Raw genomic sequence first — 21,045 nt, 5'->3', positions numbered from 1 at the left:
GACTAAGTCATGTCCTCTTTACCCAGGAGATTGGAGAGCTCAGATTGTTCCTGTTTCTGGAATTAGGTGTTCTGTTTAGTCTCCAGAGAAAAAGAATTAGTTTTACATCTTTTTTTTCTTTGTAGTTGTAGATGGACAGAATGTCTTTATTTTATTTGTTTATGTGGTGTTAAGGATCAGCCCTCACACATGCTAGGCAAGCGCTCTGCCACTGAGCTACAGCCCCAGCCCAGTTTTATGTCATGTATATATAAAGTTACAAGTTCGTGACTAGGGATGTGAACTCGTATTGTTCCCACTTTATAGCAGTGGCTCACTTTTCAAATCTGTGCCTAAAAATTGAACCTAACTATCCTGGACATTTTCTTTATCATACTCAAAGTCATTTCTGATTAGGAAACCATACTTTTCAGTATCTCAGTTTCTTAGGCACAATTTTCCCAGACCAGCATCCTTAGTATGATAAGGCTAGTGCCTCAAAGAAGTTAACAGTGATGCTAAACTCGAATTTTTGTTTTTATTATTAAAGATTACTCTATAACTTGGCTCTTTTTTAGCTTTTGAGTGACTTCACAGCATAATCATTTTCAAGGGCTGAGTGGAATGGAATGGGGAATTCCTCAATGAGGAAATACTCTACCATTCCAAGGGAGAGGGACTGCCAAGTGTTCTGTTGTTCTGAGAGGTAAGGTGAGCATTCCTGGACACTTTGGAAGATTTCATTATCCTGTGTATGGCATTTCTCATCTGTAGGAATCCCTCTAGTGTTTCAACTGCCTTGTGAACACTCTTAAATCAGAGATTACTTCAGCCAGGGTTGGAAGACTGCGGGAGTATGACACCTGAAGGAGTCATTGGGATACTCTACCACTTCTCACTGTAGGTGGCTATTTCTCACCTATTCACCTACTTCTCTCTTTTTTTTTTTTTTTTCTTCTTGTTTTCTTTCTACTCACCATCCAACTAGAGTGATGAATAGCTACCATAGGTATTGATTACTTAACCCAGCTGGGTATTTAATTATAGTTGTCTCAGTTTTGGTTTTGGCTTTTGGCTTTTTGGTGATACTGGGGATTGAACTCAGGTGCTCTACCACTGAGCTACATGCTCAGCTCTCCCTTTTTCTTTCTTTTTTTTCTTTTTCTTTTTCTTTTCTTTTTTTTTTTTTTTTTTTTTTTTTTTTGAGACAAGTTCTTGCTAAGTTGTCCCGGCTGGCCTCAAACGTGCTATCTTCCTACCTCAGCCTCCTGAGTACTCAGGATTATAGGAGTTTGCTGCTGCGCCTGTTTCATCATTTTGAAATGCCTTTAGAGGTGATTCAGAAGACAAAGGTCTATTCAGATCCTCAACTTATGGGGTAGGAGGTACAAGAGCAAAATAACCATATGTTCTTATTGCCAAGAGCTATGAAAGGAACTTTTAATTCATGTTATGTGGGGCACAGGAGATTGTTTTTCTGGTCATGGAAGCCAGAGAGTCCTTTCAGTTTTCCTGCTTCCCCTCTTTGAACCTTCACTTCTTCATCCTCTTCTCCCTTATCCTGAAATTGTTGCTTCTGCTTGTAACATTTCTAAGTTCAATTGCAGATGGTGTCTGTGGGAAGTAAAGCTTGGTCAAAAAAGAGTTCTGGTATCCAAGAGAACGTAGATAAGGCTTGTAGGGTTGTCCCCCCCCCGCCCCCGGTGATTAATCACTTGGAAGCCAAGATGCTTTGACCACTGGATGGCTCTCATATCGCTTATTTCAAAAATTAGTCGTCCAAGTTTGCAATAAAGAGGCTAATGTGATGTTAGTCCTTAATACCCTCTAGAAGGGTAATTATTGGTGAAGGCTTCTCATCATATAGTCCTTAGCTTTACAGCATGCTTTTCTAGAGAAGCATGAGAAGATATAGCCATAAAATAAGTTCATTTAGATATAGGTTCCCTAGGATCTAGAAGTAGATTTTTGATGTCTTGCTCTGGCATAGTTGTAAACTAGAGAGAGTGTTGATAGTTCCAAAGGAATAAGAGCTATTTTATGCCTCCTTGAGGGAGGGCAGCATGAAGAAGCCTTTAAAAAGATTACAATGTAGTGATGCAAGCTAAGTGAAGAACAAAGCCTGGATCTTGGAGGGTGTCTTTTCTCTACCTGAGGGGGCTATCTGATGGGGTTGTCTCCCTCCTATGTCTTAGAAACAGGATAAGTTTTAAAGCTTTTAGAAAGTTTAGGAGCCTGGTCTCTCTGATTAATTCAGGAACTTCTAAGATTGACTTTGCACCAATATTTGTGATTTCTTTTAGAGGACCAAGGTCACATAAAATAAAGCCATATAAGGAGGTAGAAATAAGGGTAAGAAGGGAGAACTAGAGCAATTTGGTAGCCAGGTTGCAGAAAGAGAGAGGAATATGAGATGGAAAGAAAAATTATGGTTGGGCTAGTGAAATTTAGGGGATGATTGCTCTAGAGGTTCACAGTTTACTCCAGTGAGGTTCCATGAAGGCATCTCTGTGAGTAAAGAGTTTCCCTTGATTCGCAGGAGTATTACCTTTAGGGTTAGAGAATGGGCCTAGAACCCTTAAGCTGGGCCATAATTTGAAGATATTTTTTCTACAGAGGCTAGAGAATGTAAACAATATTAAGCAAATAACTTATGATACATTTGCGTAGCACTGTTAGCTACATAGTTGAAGAGGATAAGGAGTAAGAAGGAAAGAACATGATAAAATTGTGTTTTTCAAGTTTTAAAACTCTCCAGGTAGATTTATGTATTTTATGTCAACCTAGAAACTAATGTTATTCCTCTTCCCCTTATTTTAGATGAATGAGGGCAGTGCATAGAAGAGCAGACAAACCAGAATTTGTGAATTAGAGTTCCAGAATGTTTGCGCTACAAAAGGACATTAGTTTGTTTAGCTCAATGCCATCTTTGGCCAGTAAAAAAAGTTTAGAAAGGTGGAGAAACTGGTGTTGGGAGAAAGAAGGAAGAAAAGGGGAACTAACCTTAAGTATTACCATGTGTCAAGCTCCTGTCTCCCTGTCTCTTCTTTTTGGCTTTGGGGAGGAGGAAGACAGGAATGGTGTGTCTCTTGCCACCATGGGTTCTTACAGGTATCTATAGGCTTAAAGTAGGAGAAAACAGTAGTGAGTGTGTGGGCATTGATTGGATATTTGAAGGGCTTTACTTTTACTGTCTTGGTTCTTAGGCACCTTGAGACCAAGGGCTGGAAAGAAAAGACATCCCTCTTATTGTCCTGAGCAATATGTAGGAGATAAAGGGAAGTGGTAGACCACTTTTTCCTTTCTAACCACACAGGACTAACCTAGAGGAAATGAAGAATCAGCATTTGAGATTGAGGTTAATCTAAGGAACCAGACAATTGAAAGGTAAATAACTTCTCCATTCCTAGAGACTATACAATGAATCAGAGGCAGGTGTGATAGGGAGCAAGATTACTTTTGGCACTGAGATTGATTTTCATTCTAGAAAGTCAAGTCATGACCCAAGAATATAGGATTTAATCTTAGAGAACAAAATAAGGCTTCTTCTAATCCTAAGGCGTCCTCAGAGAAAATAGTGGAAAATAGTGTTTATACACTATGAATCAAGGAGATAAATTCATTTGGTGACTGTGCTTTTTTCCCCCCGATTTTTGTTTGTAACATTTTAAGTCATGAAATTGAATTTGTGATTTTGAAAAGTGTTAAGTTTGGGGCAGGTGGGAGTCTGAAAACAGACAGATTTAGATTGTATTCCTCTTGGTTGTTTGGTATAATATCCCAAGAGTTATACCATGAAGACTGCTTCAGTGGGGAGGGGTAATATCATTAGCAGAGTTATGTCTTGAGTAAGTACATCTAGGGGTGGGAGGAGGTTGAAGGGAGGTCTCACTTTTAGGAAGCTTCTGGCCCAGTGTGAGAGAAGAGTCTTATGCCTGGAACGGGAGTGGGGAATCTATATTTTTAAGTTAGCATATTAAGTCAAGTTATAAAGTAAGAGTATACTAACAAGAGGAAGCAAAATCAAATAATTAGAAAAAGTGGAGTTAATAAGAAAAAATTCTTTGAAAGTGAGAGAAAGGTGAACAGAGGGAGGAGACTTATGGAAATGTATTTTGGGCAGAGGGACATGAATTGACCTAGGATAGTACAGGAAAGGGTGTTAGGAAATGAAGTTGGAGGTGCAATTTTCTTGGCCTGAATTGAGGAATTGGAGCTGTGTGGGTTTTTTGTTGTTTGTTTGTTTGTTTGTTTTGTGCAGGGGATCCAGGGCCTGATACATGCTAGGCAAATATCCCAGTCCCTCTGTATGAGGAGTTGAAATTTGGTTTGGTAAGCAGTAACAGAGAAGTGAGCATGATGAGATGAAAATTATTCCAAGGCCTTGCAACAGCAGAGTTCTGTAGAATATTGTTGTTATTGCCCATACCTGAGGCAGTAAAACCTACAGTAGACTAGGAAAGGGGGAATCAGAAGAAATGGAAGGGGGTGGTCCATAGGAATTAGGCTTGCTCAAAGTTTAGATGTGAGGGGAGAGACAAAGATGACCTCCAGATGATCCCAGGACACATTTGTGCTGCTGATAATGATGGAAGCTTGGTAAGAGATGGCTTTGTTTTTAAGGAATAAGTGTTTATTAGCCAACTGTTGTCTTCAGTGTTGCAGAGTCTAGAAGGGGCCCTGTCCCTGGAGAACCGTGGAGCATGTACTGTGTCCAGATGGTAACCTGCACCCCACCCATTTCAGGGTGGAGAACCAGACGAGAGTCCCATTGCTGGGGTGTGCACACAAACTTTTAAGGATGCTAGTCAACTTTGGATCTGGGAAAGAAAATTCAGTTTTTTAGTTTTGTTTGTCAGTTTCTTCCCCTTTAATGCCTTGAAAATGGGATATGACTAGCCTGTGGCAGCATGTGCCTGTGGATGCACAATTCTCTGGCTTGATTCTTGGAAGGCCTTTTCCTGTCCCTCCCTGGGGGTCATTTGCATCTCTGGTTCCTGCTCCTAGAGCCATAAAGTGGGAGCCCCCATTTATTAATTGGGTTGGGACTAGGGAGGGGGTCGGCAGGGGACTCTTTAGTACGGCAGGCGGGGGTCTTCCCGAATGAGCCCATTAGGCAGCCCCAGCGGCAGCTGAAACGGGGCTGCAGCCAAGTCCTCTCCGTTTCAAAAACCCTCCATCGCCTGCAGCAGATCAGAACAAGGCCTGCGGGAGCCCTTAGCTTCTGATTGCAGCTGTGAGGAAGGACAAAACAATTTATAGGAAGCCAAGTAGCTCCTGTCTCACTGTCTCTTCTTTTCGACTTTGGGGAGGAGGAAGACAAATGGTTTGTCCCTTGCCATTATGGCTTCTTATATGTACCTATAGGCCTAAAGTTGGAGAAAATAGTGAGTATGTGGGCATTGATTGGATATTGAAGTCAATGCTGTGGATTATTTACATGTCCTTTGCTCTATTCATTCCATCTACACAGTTATGTTAGATTAGCAGCTACTGCTTACATGGGGCTCCCTAGGGCAAAGTTGAGGGGGTGCCCAATCTGAGATGGGGGCATGCTTATCAAACTCCTTCCTGCCCCATACCTACCTTTTGTTTTATCAAGATTCAGGGTCAGAGTATAGATTTTCTCCTTACTTAATTTCCTCTTTTTTAATTTTTTTTTTTTTTTTTAGTTTTTGATGGATCTTTATTTATTTATATGAGCTGCTGAGAATCGAAGCCAGTACCTCACACATGCTAGCCAAGCACTTTACCACTGAGCCACAACCCCAACCCACTTAATTTCTTCTTAATAGAAAGGGTTTGGCACTTAAAGGAAGGTCTCCTACTGGGTCTCACCTGTCCCTTCAGTTAGACCTGCAGGAGGAAGGCAAGCATCTACAAGGGACCTTCTCTAAAGTGGTGCAGAGAGGTATAAAGGGCAGGAATATTTCACTTCCTAATGCATGGATACTTTGACGTGACTTCTCTGTTAGAGAATCATACATTGCCAGAGCTAGAAAAGAGGTCAGGTAATCCAGGCTCTCGTTTACAGAACAGGAAACAGGTTTAAGGATGACATAGTACCTCACCCACAATCTCACAGTTGGTTTAACCATACTAGGACTAGATCCAAGAGGCCAGAATCTTAACCTATATGAATATAGAGCCTCCAACTTTAAAATCACCTATTCCTGAAAACCCTCAGCTTCCTCAGGAAAAGAAAGAAACTGTGAGATTTTGAAGGGGGAAGGACAGAGATTGGAAGGTAAAGGTAGGTTTAAAAGTCATTAATAGAAAAACATTTTTATATTTTTACCTTAAAGGATAACATCTAATGACATGCAAATTAAGCACTTTTTATTAGAGCTCTTTTTCATTGGGAAGCAAATGGCAGCCATAGCCAAAGACCCTGATGCTCTCAGAGTTACTCCAAATTTCAGAACACTTAGCCACTATCTCTCAAAGGCAACGTGAGGAATTAATCCCAAATCTCAACTCAGACCCCTTTGTATTACAAGACGGCTATATTGAAAAGAATCATCCTTCTGACCTTTTAGGTTTTAAGCAAGTGGTATCAGAACTAAGTTACCACAGGGAACGGGTTTGTGGCATTTATTTTATTTTATTTTATTTTCCAAAAATAAGGGGGGAAATGAATCAAAATGAAGGTAGAAAGAAAACATATTTCAACTGCTAGAAAATTAAGGTAGAAGGGGGGTCTCTGAATGACACTAGATTACAGAACCCAAAACAAAATAAGATACTCTCTGAGTGGGGGTAAAGGGAGCATTACCTCTCTCCTTATTTTATTTTTTTAGTGTTGAGTTGTTTGGAAGGTGGTGCCTCATGGTGGCCTAAACCCTACATGGTGTGCTCAGTTGTCTAATCTGCAGGGCAGGTTCTGTAAATCATCTCACTCTGGGCTAACTAAGTCTCACTTCTCCTCCTGGAACCCTCCTGGATACATCCACAGTCCCATGCTTTCTCTGAGCATATGAAATCAGGAGGCACTGATGAGCAGAGAGGACAATGCTGAAGGGAGAAAGGCACAACTGGACAGCTTGGAGATAAGAGTTATAGATATAGTTGGCAGGGTGTGCAGGGGATCTGCAAAATGAACAGTGCGGATGACAGACAGATCCCAGTACATATTCTTTACATTTTATCCATCATGCCCTAATTGATAGCATAGGGGGAAATGTGGTATTGCTTCCCATGCAAATTTGTATCTGCCCCGGGAATATATGATAGACCTACTTGCCCAAATTGCATCAAGTCTGTTGTCCTACAAGTCTTTCTGTTTTTTTTTTTTAATTTTTATTTTTTTGTAGTTGTAGATGGACACAATGCCTTTATTTGTTTATTTTTATGTTATGCTGAGGATCGAACCCAGTGCCTCACGCATGCTAGGCAAGCACTCTGCCACTGAGCTACAGCCCTAGCCCAAGTCTTTCTGTTTTATAGTCAAGATCCTTTTGTATCTCAGAGCCCTTCTCAGAGAAGCTGTGATGGACAAGAGAGTCTCAAATCTAAGCTGGTGATCTGATCAAAAATTGAGTGATCTCCAAGTTATCTTCTTGCCTAAAATTTATATTATATTAACCATTAACCTTTTATAATTCTGGGTTTCATAGCTTCTATTTTTGTTGACTTCTCTATCTATGAATACAGGGACAATGATTCTGTCTTTATCAACCTGGGAGACAGTTCCTGGGAGACAGAAATCTGGAAACGTAACTCTCTGGGAACATGCTTAAAGTTTATCTAAAACCTTGTGGGGAATTCAGGTTTTAAGAAATTGGAGAAATGGCAGCTACCACTCTCACTGTTTTCTGCCAACCTCATGCTTCCTGTGCTAAAGATGAAAGACCCTCTTTGGTGTCTAGACCCTTGTCTCATGTCTAATGTAGCCTGTCATATTCCTTTACAGGTGACAGTAGTAGGGGTGGCCCCTGAGGAATTCGGTGACATCCATCAGACACCTTGCATTCAGAACCTGGCAAATTCAGTCTCTTCCAAGAACTTAATGCCAGGTAGGGACTTAAGGCCAATCAGAGGTCACTATCTTCTTTTAAATGGAATACCCCCAGCCTCACTGTACCCTGATCTCAGGGAAGTTTCTTACCCTCAGAGAACTCCAGAGGAGTTTCCTTAGCTTTTTAATTTGATGGCTTTCTGGTGCCTATCTTCTGGTTAACAAGTTCTTCCAGCTAGAGTAAGTGATTCCCTTTCTTGGCACCAGCAGTCATTTCATTCCTGTTGTTTCCTCTTGGCTAGTAGTGTTAATAGATATTCCTCCATGCTGATGTGGTTACTCACTTTCAGCCCTCTCTTTAGGATAGCTGCCCCACTCACCCACTACCCCCATCATACACAAAATACTTCTTTTCCAAAAAGCAATTTCCTTTCCTTCAAATCAAGATAAAATAGTGATGTCCCTCTCCCTTCCTCTAACCAGCTTCTTCACCTCCTTTCTAGGTTCAATGGGAGACTGCACCTGTCCGAACACTGTGTGAAATACCAGAAATAGATGCCTGCAGCCTGTTTCCTCCATTCCCAATGCCCAAAGCAGGTGGGTCACCTGGCTCCAGTGCCCACCCTTGTCCTCTTTGCCTGGTGGTAGGTATGCTCTCCCTTCTCCTAATCCCAAGTAGGGCCATATTTCTTTCTGGGAGTAATGTTTTTTTTTTCTCTCTTCTTCTTCTTCTTCTTTTTTTTTTTTTTAGACTAGGTCTCACTATGTTGCCCAAGAAGCAATCCTCTTTGCTAAGTAGCCTGCCAAGTAGCTGGGACTACAGACATGTGGCAGTGTGTCCAGCTTTTCTGATGGTATTTCTGTTGTTTATTATCTCCAGCAAGAAGACTCAACTCCTTGTCTTGCTAACTTTCAAACCCTTCTCTTCAGAGAGTCCCTCCAGCTATCAAATATCCATTCCTTTTTCTGTAGTTCAGAACCTTTCCCCCCATTTAGTGGATATAGAAAAAACCAGTAATGGGGCTGGGGCTCAATAGTAGCATACTCGCCTGGCATATGTGAGGCACTGGGTTCGATTCTCAGCACTACATATAAATAAATAAAATAAAGGTCTATCAACAACTAAGATAATTAATAAATAAAAATTTTAAAAGGGAAAGGACCAGTAAGTAGATGATCTTTGAGACTAGAGGGGAAGGGAGAGGCAATCCTTTTCTTGGGAGCTGGAAGTCTGAATCCCTAGATGTGCCTAGTAGAGTACCTGGATCTTTTCAAGGAAAGGTGTTTTATCTGGTGACTGTTTCCCAGGATTCAGATCTTAGGCTCCCAGAGTCTTTCTGTCTCTACTTATTCCCAGACTTCCCTGGGAAATGGAAAATGGATGACTGAAGGGAAGAATCAGCTGCTGGATATTGCTCTTTGGAATTCAGGTGTCAGATCTCCTCTGGGGCCTTTAAAGAATGTCAGGGGAGTCAGAACATCTTCCTGCCTACCAGGCCTTAGAGTGACATCATCTTTTCCTCTTGACCCTTGGCTTCCTCTCTCAGCAGCATCCCTCTTACTCCTGCAATTCTGATAGCTCAAGCAGCACTCCCAAATAAGTACCTTCACTGAGCAAGGTGCTGCTTTCCTTGAGGCAGATGCTTTTGAGTTAGAAGTGGAGCAAGGGAAACGGGGTAGATAAGAGGGCTGAAGCAGATGTTAGAAAGCAGGAAATGTCCCTGGAAGTAGTCACCTAGTAGGTATGTATGGGCTACCTTGATGGTACAGAGAATACCAATATTTATAACTCTTACCGGCCAAGCAGGATGTCATTCCTCAAAGCAACCATACCAGTTAGGCAACTGCAGTCTTGGTTTCTGCCACACGAGGGCACTGCTGACCAATTAAAACTCACATCTTAGCAGACAATTTGGGTGAGGGCACCCTTTCTCCTTGACCTCTCAGAGACACCCCCAGAGAGTCTGAAAGCTGAGGGCCAAGGAGTCAGAAGAATAACTGGAACCACTTGTTCTTTCTTTAAAATGACTTAAGACCCTAAACACTGCCCTAGTGGCCTGCTAGCTCAGTGCACTTCCAGTTGTGCTTGGAAAGCCCCTAGTTCCAGGTATTGAGCAGTTCACACAGGTGCTCTCTCCTTCAGGGTATAACAGGTTCTAGCTGTCCACCCCATTGTCCCCTTGCCTCCTGAAAATTGCTTTCTGGCCCAGAGGGTGGGGGTGTCTATGGTTTTTAGGGGGGAGAATATTTTACAAGTATTCCAAGTGTCTTTGTTAGTGAGAAAGTATTGGGGGGCTGGAGACTGAAAAAGTATGTCACTCCATCATCTCTTCCAGCACAGACCTGAAGAACTCATGACAGTCTAATAGATGTGTTTAGACTGAGTGGTTGGAGTACATTCAGGATACCTCTAGGCTCTGAGCCAGAAAAGGTGTCAGAAAACAGGATGGGAAAGGGGGCTGCTTTGGTCCTTGTGCCTCATACCCACCCTATGCAATATCATGGCTCTGTTAGTGATGCCAAATGGCCAACAGGCTTCTACAGGAGTGAGGACCCCACAATTGATCCTCAGTCTCCATGAAGCTCTTCCAGTCTGAATAGGCTCAGGGAGATGACAGAGGTCCTCCTCTTCCTCCTCCCCCCATGCCTGAGGGCCCCTCCCCAGGAGGACAGCTTGATTAAACAGTCGGTGCTACTGGAATTACTGCACAGCTGGCGCTCCCCCCAGCACCCTGAGCAGAGCAGCAGCGCAGATTAAAATCTCCAATTAGCGTTAAAGTGAAGTGAGGAGGTGCTGAGGCTGCCAAGGAGGCCAGGCGGGGGCCCTGGGTCAGCACCCCCACTCCTGCCTGGATTCTGAGTGCCACTCTTCATCACCCTTTCTTCTCTAACTCCTCTTCAATGTGCTAAGTGCCTATTAGCCTTGTATCACTTGGGGCTGGAGGGCTTGGGATGGGGTGGGGCAGGTGTATAACCTGGAAAAATTTGGGGACCCTTTAAGTATGGAGGAGCATGAGAATGGTCAGAGCTTGTCCTAATCACAGTCTGCCAGCAGCCAGGCCAAGGTGACTTCCCTCTAGTGCTACTGCTTTTTGCCTAAAGAAAAAGCAAACAGAACAGGTCCCTCTAAGCCCTCTTTCCCATTAAGTACTTAGGGACGTGGTACCCACATGAACATCCATCTTTGTATATTTGATCCTATCTGATCCATCTTCTCCCACCCAAATTATGGCTCCTTCATCTATCCCTCTCTCCCTCCCTCTCTCTCTATCTTTCTCTCAGCTTTCCTGCAGGAAAGGCACAGCCAGACTCAGGAGCATCACCCTGCCCTGCCACCTGGGACCCATCCGGCTCCTCACTCCTTGTTATCTTCTTCCTAGTTTGTGGATGAGCCGAGATATGCCAAGAATGGAAGTCTCAGATCCTCCCAACCCCTAAATATTACACACCATTCTAAGATCCTTCTTTCATTTATACTCCGTCCTTCACGTATCAAGCCCAGAAGCATGGCAGCAGAGCTAACCATACCCTCTGATTGCCCTCTGCCCCTTTAAGGGAAATGGAGGTGGGTACCCAGCTGACTGAACCTACTCACACCTCCAGAAATTAGACACCAGGGCACGGTGCCACCCTCCCAGGCTGGCACATGCTACCCTGGCAGAGGTTCAAGTAGCCCCCCCATCATACTCCCACCCCTATGTCTTCCTCTACTCTCTCCCTCTTTCTCCCCCCCCCCACTCTTTTCTCAGCTCAAAGCACAGCTGAGCCTTAGAAGGAGGGGTGGGGGTGGAGAGACCAAGCTGGGGCAAGGGGGTGTAGAGCTCCAATAGCACGTTTTCACCTGCCATTTAATTGGATGTATTTTTAATTAATGGGACCTCAGGGACCAACATGAGACAATCTGATCTCTGAATAGGGACAGGGGAGGGATTGGGTAAGGGAGGAGGATTGGGCCACTGGGTGCGGTTACCAGGAACTCGGGCCCATCAATCACTGGCCACTTTGCGTTCTGGCATGGAGAATAGCAAGGTAGAGGAGGAGGGGAGGCGCTGGGGAGAGGTGCCAGGATTTCCCCCCTGCCAGGACCTCCAAAAGGGATGGAACTGTGCTGATTGACTCAAATCTTAGAGCCCAAAATTGTAATCAGAATAATAGGTAAGGCTGTTTTCTTGCCCCTGGGGTTTTGTCTAGTTGGGTTTTTATCCCAAGGAGTGCTGTAAAATTGTGAAAGGAATGTGGGGACAGAGGTTTGAGATCCCTGAAGGAAAGTACAAGAGCTAAGGACCATGGAACTAGAGACTGTGATGTGAGGGGAGAGAAAGGCAGATTTCAGAGATATTTCTGTTCAACCTCCATATTTGGGGTTGAACCCAGGACCTCACACATGCTAGGCAAGCTCTACCACTGAGCTATATCCTCAGCCTTTCTACATTTTGACTTGAAACAGTGCCACCAAAGTTACATGCAAAATGGCATGTAAAAACTAGGACTGGTGCCTTTTAGGGTCTGAATCAGAGAATCTTTTCTGTTCCAAGGAAGGGAACTTGGAGCTCATCTTGCCTGACCCCATTATTTTACAGATGTGGAAACCAAGACCCAGAGAGGGGAATTCATTTGAATCCTGTCTTGGAGCTGCTTTTGTTCCTGGGTTTAGAAAGTTCCTGGGAACACAGGGAAAGGAAAGGTAGGTATGGAGGGAGGAAAGTCAAATGAAGAGTCAGCAGGACATTATATTCCATTGCCTGAAGCCTCATGTTTTTGTCCCCTGAGTCTGGGAAGCAACTTAGGGAGTCAAGCAAGTGCATTTTCTATGGAGCATTACTGGGAAACATTTTCTTTCTTTCTTTTTTTAAATATTTTTTAGTTGTTGATGGACCTTTATTTAATTTATGTGTATGTGGTGCTGAGAATCAAACCCAGTGCCTTACGCATGCTAGGCAAGAGCACTACCACTGAGCCACAACCCCAGCCCATGGGGGACATTTTCTTTATATAGCCTGTTTTATAGTTCATCTCATCCATTCCCTTGATTCCAAGCAGTCAGATTTCCTTTACTCCCCATTCCAGAATTTTACCTTAACTTCTAAGGGAAGGAAATGAACCAATTACTCCAACTTTTTAACCTAGAAATAAATCTTCCAGTCAACATTAAATATGGAACCTTGTTAGAAATCTTCTCACAAGTTTCCCTGCTATAATATAAACCACTGGAGAAAGTTATGCCAAAAAGTATAATAAGGGGTGGTCTTATACCTCTTGTCCAATGTCTAAGCCTATATCAGAGACAGAATTCAAATTCAAGGTCCTAAAGGCTGAATTAGAAAAGCCCCTAAATTCATGTAGTACCCTGCCCTAGGGCTCTTGGTTAGGTCCCATTTGGTTCACGTAGTGTTGATGTACCCTGGAAAAGAAAAGCAAGTTTCCAACCGCCTCCATTCCTACTAGCTTTCTTTTGTCACTGTTTATGAGCTAGGGTTAAAGAGGGAAGGATGAAGGCAAATGGGGCCTTTACCACCAGGTTGCCAAAGCTTAATTTCTTGGCATCCTCCCCTTTCCTGAAAATATTCAACATTCTTTGTTCTGTGCTTCATGAGGCTGACTTGGGGTAAGGGCAAGATTAGGCACAAAGTTTGGAAGGCAGTGCCAGGGGAAATTTTGTCACATTTTTCATGCCCCCACATCTTTTTTCCCACTCCCAGAATTGTCTTCTACTCTAGTTTAGTACCCAGGCCCTGGGGAAGAGCAGGATCTGCCTCTGTAAGTGCCCCCAGCCTCATCCTGCCCTGCCTTTAGACCCTCAGAATCTGCCCCTGGTCTGTCTGATCCTTTGCCTTCTCCACTGCAGCCAAGATAAGAAGGTCCTCAGGTCCCCCAAGGACAGACTAGGAAGAATTCTTCTAGGACCCCTGCTGGCTTCCAAGGGTATCAAGGCTGTTGGTAGGGGGAGAACTGTGGCAGGGAATGCAAAGAAGGTTCTTCTGTTGGGTGAGATGAGGTAGAAGGCTGCAAAGAGACAAGATGGAGAGGTGACATTTGGAAACTGAGTCCTATAGTCCCACTTGTGGAGTTGACTGCTGAATGTAAGGCAGGACAGTCATAGGAAGTATTATTTGGGGGATATATTAGGTGGGTGCTGTTTCTACTCTGGAATGCAGAGCAATGGAAAAGAGCATGCAGTAAGGGAGGAGAGAGGATGGTAGGCTTTCTCTAAAAAAAAGCTAGCCACCCTTTCTCTTGCTGATGGTTGCCCTTTGTTCATCCCTACTTCAACATACTGGGGGCATTTGGAAGGGTCAGAAAGGCCCTTAAAGTACTCACTCCAGATTCTGGGTGTTTTTCAAAGAAATAGAGCTTCCAGGCTGGGGTTATGGCTCAGCAGTAGAGTACTTGCCTCGCACGTGCAAGGCCCTGGGTTTGATCCTCAGCACCACATATAAATAATAAAGTTTTTTTTTTTTTTTTTTTTTTTTTAAAAAAGCCCCTCTCTTAAAAAAAAAAAAAAACAAAAAAACCCTACCAGGTCTACCTCATATTCCCAAGGTCTAGCCAAGGGTTCCAGATCCACAGCCTGGAGTCCAGAAGAAGTTCAGAGTCTTTTGTGGAAAAGAAGGGTAGATGTGAAGTGTTTGGAAGGTAGAGAAAACAGTACCCAGAATTCTCTGCCTTCTGGAAAAAAAGAACTAGCCACAATACTCAGCAATGGCCTAGGGTTTAACTTTTACTCTAAGGGGACCCCTTTCCTCCTCCCCATTTTCCCACTGTATGTGGTTAGGGGAGACCTGGAAGTCTGAACCTCTTACCTTGACACCTGGAAGGCTGTTATGCAGATCCCCTCTCTATAATTCCCAAAGCTATGGAGAAAGGGAAAGGAAGAGAAAGGGGTAGACGGAGGTGGCTGTACCATGGTGTTCATTAGCACTCAAGGAGAGAGGCCAAGGAGAGAAACTGGCCAGAAAGAAAGCTAAAAGGAGATACCTGCTCCCTGCTCCTGAAACAGCATCCTTACCCCATCCTCTTTTGCTTCCCTTCACATGCCTATGGGGCTATATGCCTGAATGTGCCAGCTCTCCTGGCTGGTTATCCTGCTCCATGGAGCTAGCACTCTGCCCCTGCATAGAGCACATGCAGTAGTCTCTCACACTCCTGTGCTCAGTCATCTCAATGTGCCTGTGTTACAGATTACTATTATTAGGGATGAAAGAGGGCTGTGGCCCTATGGGTAAGAAGATGGTGAGCTCTGGGGCCTTTCAGGTGCATTTTGCTTGGCTGGAGGAGGGAGTAGGGAGAAGGCTGCTAGCAGCTCAGCAGAGCCTGAGGTTCTAGTGACTCACAGCAGTGGGGGTGGCTCGTAAAAACAACGGAGGGGAAGGGAGCCCAGGCCTATTAGAACTCTCTTTGCTCCTTCTCCCCACTCTGAACTCTGTGGATGAAAATCTCTCATCTAGATGAGGAGAGACCCTAGCTATGAAAAAAGAAGGAAGTGGGAGAAGAGAGCAGGAGAAGCTGAACATTCTCAGAGGAGCAGCTTCCCATAAGGAGAGGCCAGTTATTCTTGCCTTACTGTATCTATGGATTGCACAGGGAGTACTGGGCATTCACATGTGCTAGGGCCTCCCAGTATCTCTGGACTTTTTCCAGAAGAAAGCTTTCCAAGTACACCCAACTATTTCTCCCTGCCTCATTTGCCTGCCTCACCAGTGAATTATGTACCCAGTTGACTCTACATTTTCAGAAATTGAAAAAAAAAAAAAAATGGGGCTGGGGATGTGGCTCAAGCAGTAACGCGCTTATCTGGCATGCGCGCAGCGCTGGGTTCGATCCTCAGCACCACATAAAAATAAAATAAAGATGTTGTGTCCACTAAAAACTAAAAAGTAAATATTAAAAAACAAAACAAAACAAAACAAACAGGGCTGGGGATGTGGCTCAAGCGGTAGCGTGCTCGCCTGGCATGCGTGTGGCCCAGGTTCGATCCTCAGCACCACATACAAAACAAAGATGTTGTGTCTGCCGAAAACTAAAAAATAAATATTAAAAAATTCTCTCTCTCTCTCTCTCTCTCTGTCTCTCTGTCTGTCTGTCTCTCTCGTTCTCTCTCTCTTAAAAAAAAAAAAAAAAGAAGAAGAAGAAAACCACTACAACAAGATCAGAAACTAAAAGAATTATCACCTTTTCTCAGTAGTTTCTTCCTTAGAAAGAGACACCTAGGACCAGAGAGGAGCAGCTAGGGGTATTTAGATTGGTAGAACAGGCTGTTGGTACAGAATGAACAGTGGGTGCAGAAACACAGGTCTTTAAAAGTGCTGATGCCTTCCCCTCTCACAGGGCAGTGGGCAATATACATTTCTATCCTTTTTGAATCAGGGGATGATAGAGTACTGTGCTGAATATCATAATAGAAAGAGAGCAGAAGGTAGACTAAGACAACTGTCCATGCCTGTGATCCTAGTCCTGGGGCCTGTGACGGAGCCTGAATTTTCACTTGCCTATTCTGTTTCATTGCAGGTGGCTCTACTTTTCAGCCAGGGTAAAAGCCTTCTGCCCAACTGTTCCTGGTGATCCAAAGATGGCTTTTTTTGGTGAAAGAGACAGACCAATCACTCTTTGTGCAGGGAGATGGAATCAGCTATATCATTCCTCTCTCTGGCAGCACAAGTTGAAAGATCCCGTAATAAAGTTTAGTCCTGAGCTAAGCTAACCCATCACCTGCCCTGAGTATAAAATTGGTACTGTGAGGGGGAGCCTGGGTATATTAGTTAGGGTGTAGGTAGGTGGGGGGCTTAATCCCCAGAAGAGATAAGAATAACTCCTCTATACCACTTGCTGCTTACCCCTCCTCTTTTTTGATTGATTGATTGGTGCCAGGGATTGAACCCAAGAGCACTTAACCACTAAGCCACGTCCCCAGCTCTCTTTATTTTTTATTTTGAGACAGGTTCTCGCTAAGTTGCTTAGGACCTCACTAAGTTGCTAAGGCTAGTCTTGAACTTGTGATCCTCTTGCTTCAGACTCCCGAGTCACTGGGATTACAGATGTGCACTATTGCATCCAGCAATCCACCTATTTCTTAAAACTCCTTTCTCTGCTCCCTTTTCTTTGACCTCCCATTAGCTACCCCCATTTCTGGCCACCACATCTTCTCCAGTCTGAAAGGACATGGTAAATACTTTTATGTTCCCTGTACTTTTATCTCTCTCACTCTCTTCCTCTCTTCCCAGCTCCCAACTGAGAACTATCAACATTTGAATTCTTTCCACCAGTGAACGCCTCCAGGATCTGAACCCAGGATCCTTAGCCTCTGCTATCCTACCCTGATCCTGAAAATACCATTGAGGTGGGAAGGACTCATCAGTTCTCATCCTTCCACAAGTATACCCAGGCCAGGACTGATATGTCCACTGGTATTAAGGGCCCCGCCCTGGAACAGAGGGCAGCCCTAGGTGTACACTGGGGCCCCGGCCCTGAATGCATGTCTGCCTGTGCATTGGGCACACTGGTTTATTAGTGTTATTTCAGCATTGTGATGCAGAGAGAGTAAGTGTAACAGCTGCTCCTTGCTTGCAGTGTTTATTGTTACCTAGAGACAACCTCCTGGCTTTTTCCCAGCTCCCCCTCCCCCCCAACCCTGCCCCCCTCCCTGCCAACAATCCTGCTCTCCTACACTGATGGGAAATTTATAGCTTGCCCATACCATGCCTTTAACCCTCTCCTGTCCATAGGGTAGATGGACCAAGGGGAGCCAAAGTGAGCAGTGAGCATGCTTAGGCCCCAGCAAGGTAGAATAACAATCTGGAAGAGGGAGGGAGGAATGACACATACCCCTCTATTCTGTGTGTCCAGTCTCAGGCCCCAGTTGCCCTCCTATCTCTCGATGTGTAGAAAAAAGAAGAAAGAACTTCAATCCTGGCTTTGACATCCTAGAGCTCCTTTGGACCTAGCATTGGGATCTCAGCATCCTCCTAACAAAATTATTCCTTTCCATGAGCATCTCTAAGCACCCAGTTTGGTTGCCTGGACCTGCACCAAAAACAGTGAGCTGATATTGAAAAGGAAGGGAAATATATAGTGGCAGAATCCCTAGCCCCCTCCTTTCTGAGAGAAAGGTAACTATAGAGATGTCATATTGAGATAGATAAGAGCCTCTGGGGAGAGAGATGCCAGCCAGACCTCTATAGCTGGGTAGATGTCAAACACGAAGGCCACTGCTGAGCCTGATGGGAAAAACTGCCCACCTTAACTTCACTCTGGGCCCAGCACTAAGGTCCCAAAGACTCCAGGGCCATTCTCCAAGCTGGCCTTGGTCTGACTGGGCTACTCCTTTTTTGTGTGTCCTTCCTGCTTGTCTTTTAGTTTGATCCCTTGGGACAGATCCAAAAGACCCAGGAGACTGAAGCATCCTAGGCATGGCCTCAACAAAGCTAGGGAGAGAGAAGCCCTCTCTATTCCCTAGAACCTTTCATGGAGGAGTACTGTGTCATCTCTTCACCATCCTCACTGGAAACAGAAGAGAGGAAAAGGGGTTGAATTTTAACAGAAAGCACACAGGTTAAACAGAAAGACTTACTAATGGGATGAAAGTCTTTAGAATAGGCCTGCTTCTCTCTCCAGAGATTTTTTTTCTTTTGCCTGCAATGAGTTAAGTTGGAAGAACAAGGATACTTTTCCAGGCCTCCTCCAGACAGTCTCAGCACACTTTCCACACAGTACACCCTTCGTCAGTCCTTCGAATGTAGCATGTGGAGTTAGGTCACAATTTTTTGGAGGCAGACAGCCCTAGGTTCCAGTGCCAGCTCTGCCAATTACCAGCTACCTTGATAAGTCACCTCTTTGAACCCAAATTTCCTTGTCTGTGATATGCAGATGAACATCTACCACTAAGGTTGCTGTGAAAATTTTGTAAATAATGTTATAAAGAACCTAGGATATGGGGCTGGGGCTGGGGCTGTGGCTGGGGCTGGGGCTGGGGCTCAGCGGTAGAGTGCTCGCCTAGCATGTGTTATTTCTATGGCACCACATAGAAATAAACAAATAAAATAAAAGGTATTGTGTCTATCTGCAACTGAAAAAAGAAGAAGAAGAAGAAGAAGAACCACCAAGGATAGTACCAGATACTCAGTAAGATACTCAGTATGTACCCAATCAGCAGTGCTTGATGTAGTAGAACACTGTTATTTTTATGTCCGCAAGGAAGACATTGCTTCAAAGACTCCATGATTCCCTGGAGATTATCGCCATATGTGTGTGTGTGTGTGTGTGTGTGTGCGCGCGCACATGTGTGTGCATGCACATGCATGTACACATGCACATATGCACATGCATGTACTAGGGAGAATGTTCCCAATCTTCTTCATTATATGAGTAGGAATATAAGTCCCCTGGAAAGGAAGTAGCCCCAATCTCTTGACTCAGACTCCCTAAGAAATCATTTTGATGCCTTGCTAGCCAGAAGAGGGGCCATTCTCATGTGCCACTTAGCCATTGTTCTGCCTGAAAGTATAGCTTTATTCAGGATGGAACTGGGAGAAATAGCTATTAGAAGAATAGCAACAACTTGCATTTTCCAGGCAAAAGTTTGTCAAGTTTATCTACATTAGCTCTTTAAATACCAAAAAAAGAAAAGCAAATTCCATTTATTGAGTGCCTGCTATACATTTTATTGAGTATATTTTTAAAGTATGTTTGAAATATAGAGTATTTTATCACCTAGATACACCATAATTTATAAGACTTATCCCCCATTTTTAATCACTTAGATATTTTTACTGTTATAAATAATATCACAATGAATATCTGAACACATAAAACTTAATGTATTTTTAATGATAAATTCCAAGAAATAGAATTACTGGGTCAACAGATACAAATAGCCCCCCTCCATGGTTATGATCATTTTATTGATTACCCTAATTTATTAATCTTCCTCTTTGGAATTTAACAAAGGAAACACAAGGGCTGCCCCTTCTGCCTCTTATTTCTAGTAGAAACATTAACGATTTATCATGGCTATTTTTAAAAAACTGAGATAATTGTAGATTCACATGTAGTTGTAAGAAATAATAGAGAGCCCTTGTTCATTTTTCCCACTTTCACTGAATGGTAACATTTTGCAAAATTATAGTATAATATCACAATCAGAACATTGACCTTGATGCAATCACCAATCTTGTAAAGATTTCTCTGGTGTGAGTGTGTGTATGTGTGTGTGTGTGTGTGTGTGCATATTAAGTGCTATACAATTTTATTACCTATGTAAATTCATATATCACTACACTCAAGATGCTGAACAGTTCCAGCATCACAAGAATTCCTCATTTTTTTTTTAATTACACCTATTTCTCTACTCCATCCCCTCCTTAACCCTTGCACCACTGATCTCTTCTAAAATTTTGTCATTTCAAAAATGGAGTCATCTGGGCTGGGATTGTGTCTCAGTGATAGAGCGAGCACTTGCCTAGCACATGTGAGGCACTGGGTTTAATCCCCAGCACCACATAAAAAAATAATAAATGAATAAAATAAAGTTATAAAAAAATGGAATTATCCAATATGCAATTTTTAATTGACTCTTTTCATGTAGCTTAATTCCCTAGAGACCCATCCAGGTTTTTATGTATATCAATAGTTCATTCCTTTTATTTATTCCATGGTATGGACATACCACAGCTTGTTTAACCATTTACCTGTTGAAGGACATCTGGGCTGATTTGGTTTTGACTATTTATTACAAATAAAACTGTTACAAACATTCATGTATAGATTTTTGTATGAACACTTTGCTCATCAGCAAAGTTCTCTCACTTTGTAATTTCTAGCAATGAATGAAATAGCTCATTTCACTTGGTTTGCTGAGGGTTTTGTTTTGTTTTTATTGCAGTACTGGGGATCGAACCCAGGGGCACTGAAACATTGAGCTATATTCCCAGCCTTGTTTGTTGATACTGGGGATCACACCCAGGGGTCCTTTACCACCGAGCAGCATCTCCAGGCTTTTTTTTTTTTTTTTTTTTGTACCAGAGATTGAGCCCAGGAGCATTTAATCACTGATCCACATCCCCAGCCCTTTATATTTTTTGTTGTGAGACAGGGTTTCCCTAACTTGCCCAGGCTAA

At 43.4% G+C, this 21,045-nt stretch overlaps 1 protein-coding gene across 5 annotated transcripts in view; it reads left to right on the top strand.

Moving 5' to 3' along the window:
* The window catches only part of Cdk12 (cyclin dependent kinase 12), an 86,838-nt gene extending 66,313 nt beyond the window's left edge, over positions 1–20,525 (top strand). For 2 of the 5 annotated variants that reach the window (XM_076871529.1, XM_076871525.1), the window contains 4 exons: positions 7,892–7,994; positions 8,440–8,533; positions 12,517–12,620; positions 16,059–20,525. In XM_076871529.1, coding sequence (XP_076727644.1) covers positions 7,892–7,917 — 26 coding nt within the window. In that variant the 3' untranslated portion in view covers positions 7,918–7,994; positions 8,440–8,533; positions 12,517–12,620; positions 16,059–20,525. Of the gene's footprint in view, positions 1–7,891; positions 7,995–8,439; positions 8,534–12,516; positions 14,415–16,058 lie in introns of those variants that run through there. The other 3 variants (XM_076871527.1, XM_076871526.1, XM_076871522.1) reach the window with 3 other exon arrangements.
* Positions 20,526–21,045: the final 520 nt, after the last annotated feature.

The sequence above is a fragment of the Callospermophilus lateralis genome, chromosome 11 (assembly GCF_048772815.1).
Source record: "Callospermophilus lateralis isolate mCalLat2 chromosome 11, mCalLat2.hap1, whole genome shotgun sequence".
NCBI classification, from domain to species: Eukaryota; Metazoa; Chordata; class Mammalia; order Rodentia; family Sciuridae; genus Callospermophilus; species Callospermophilus lateralis.
The sequence above is the reverse complement of the archived record's forward strand: the minus strand, read 5'-3'. Positions and strand labels throughout refer to the sequence as shown.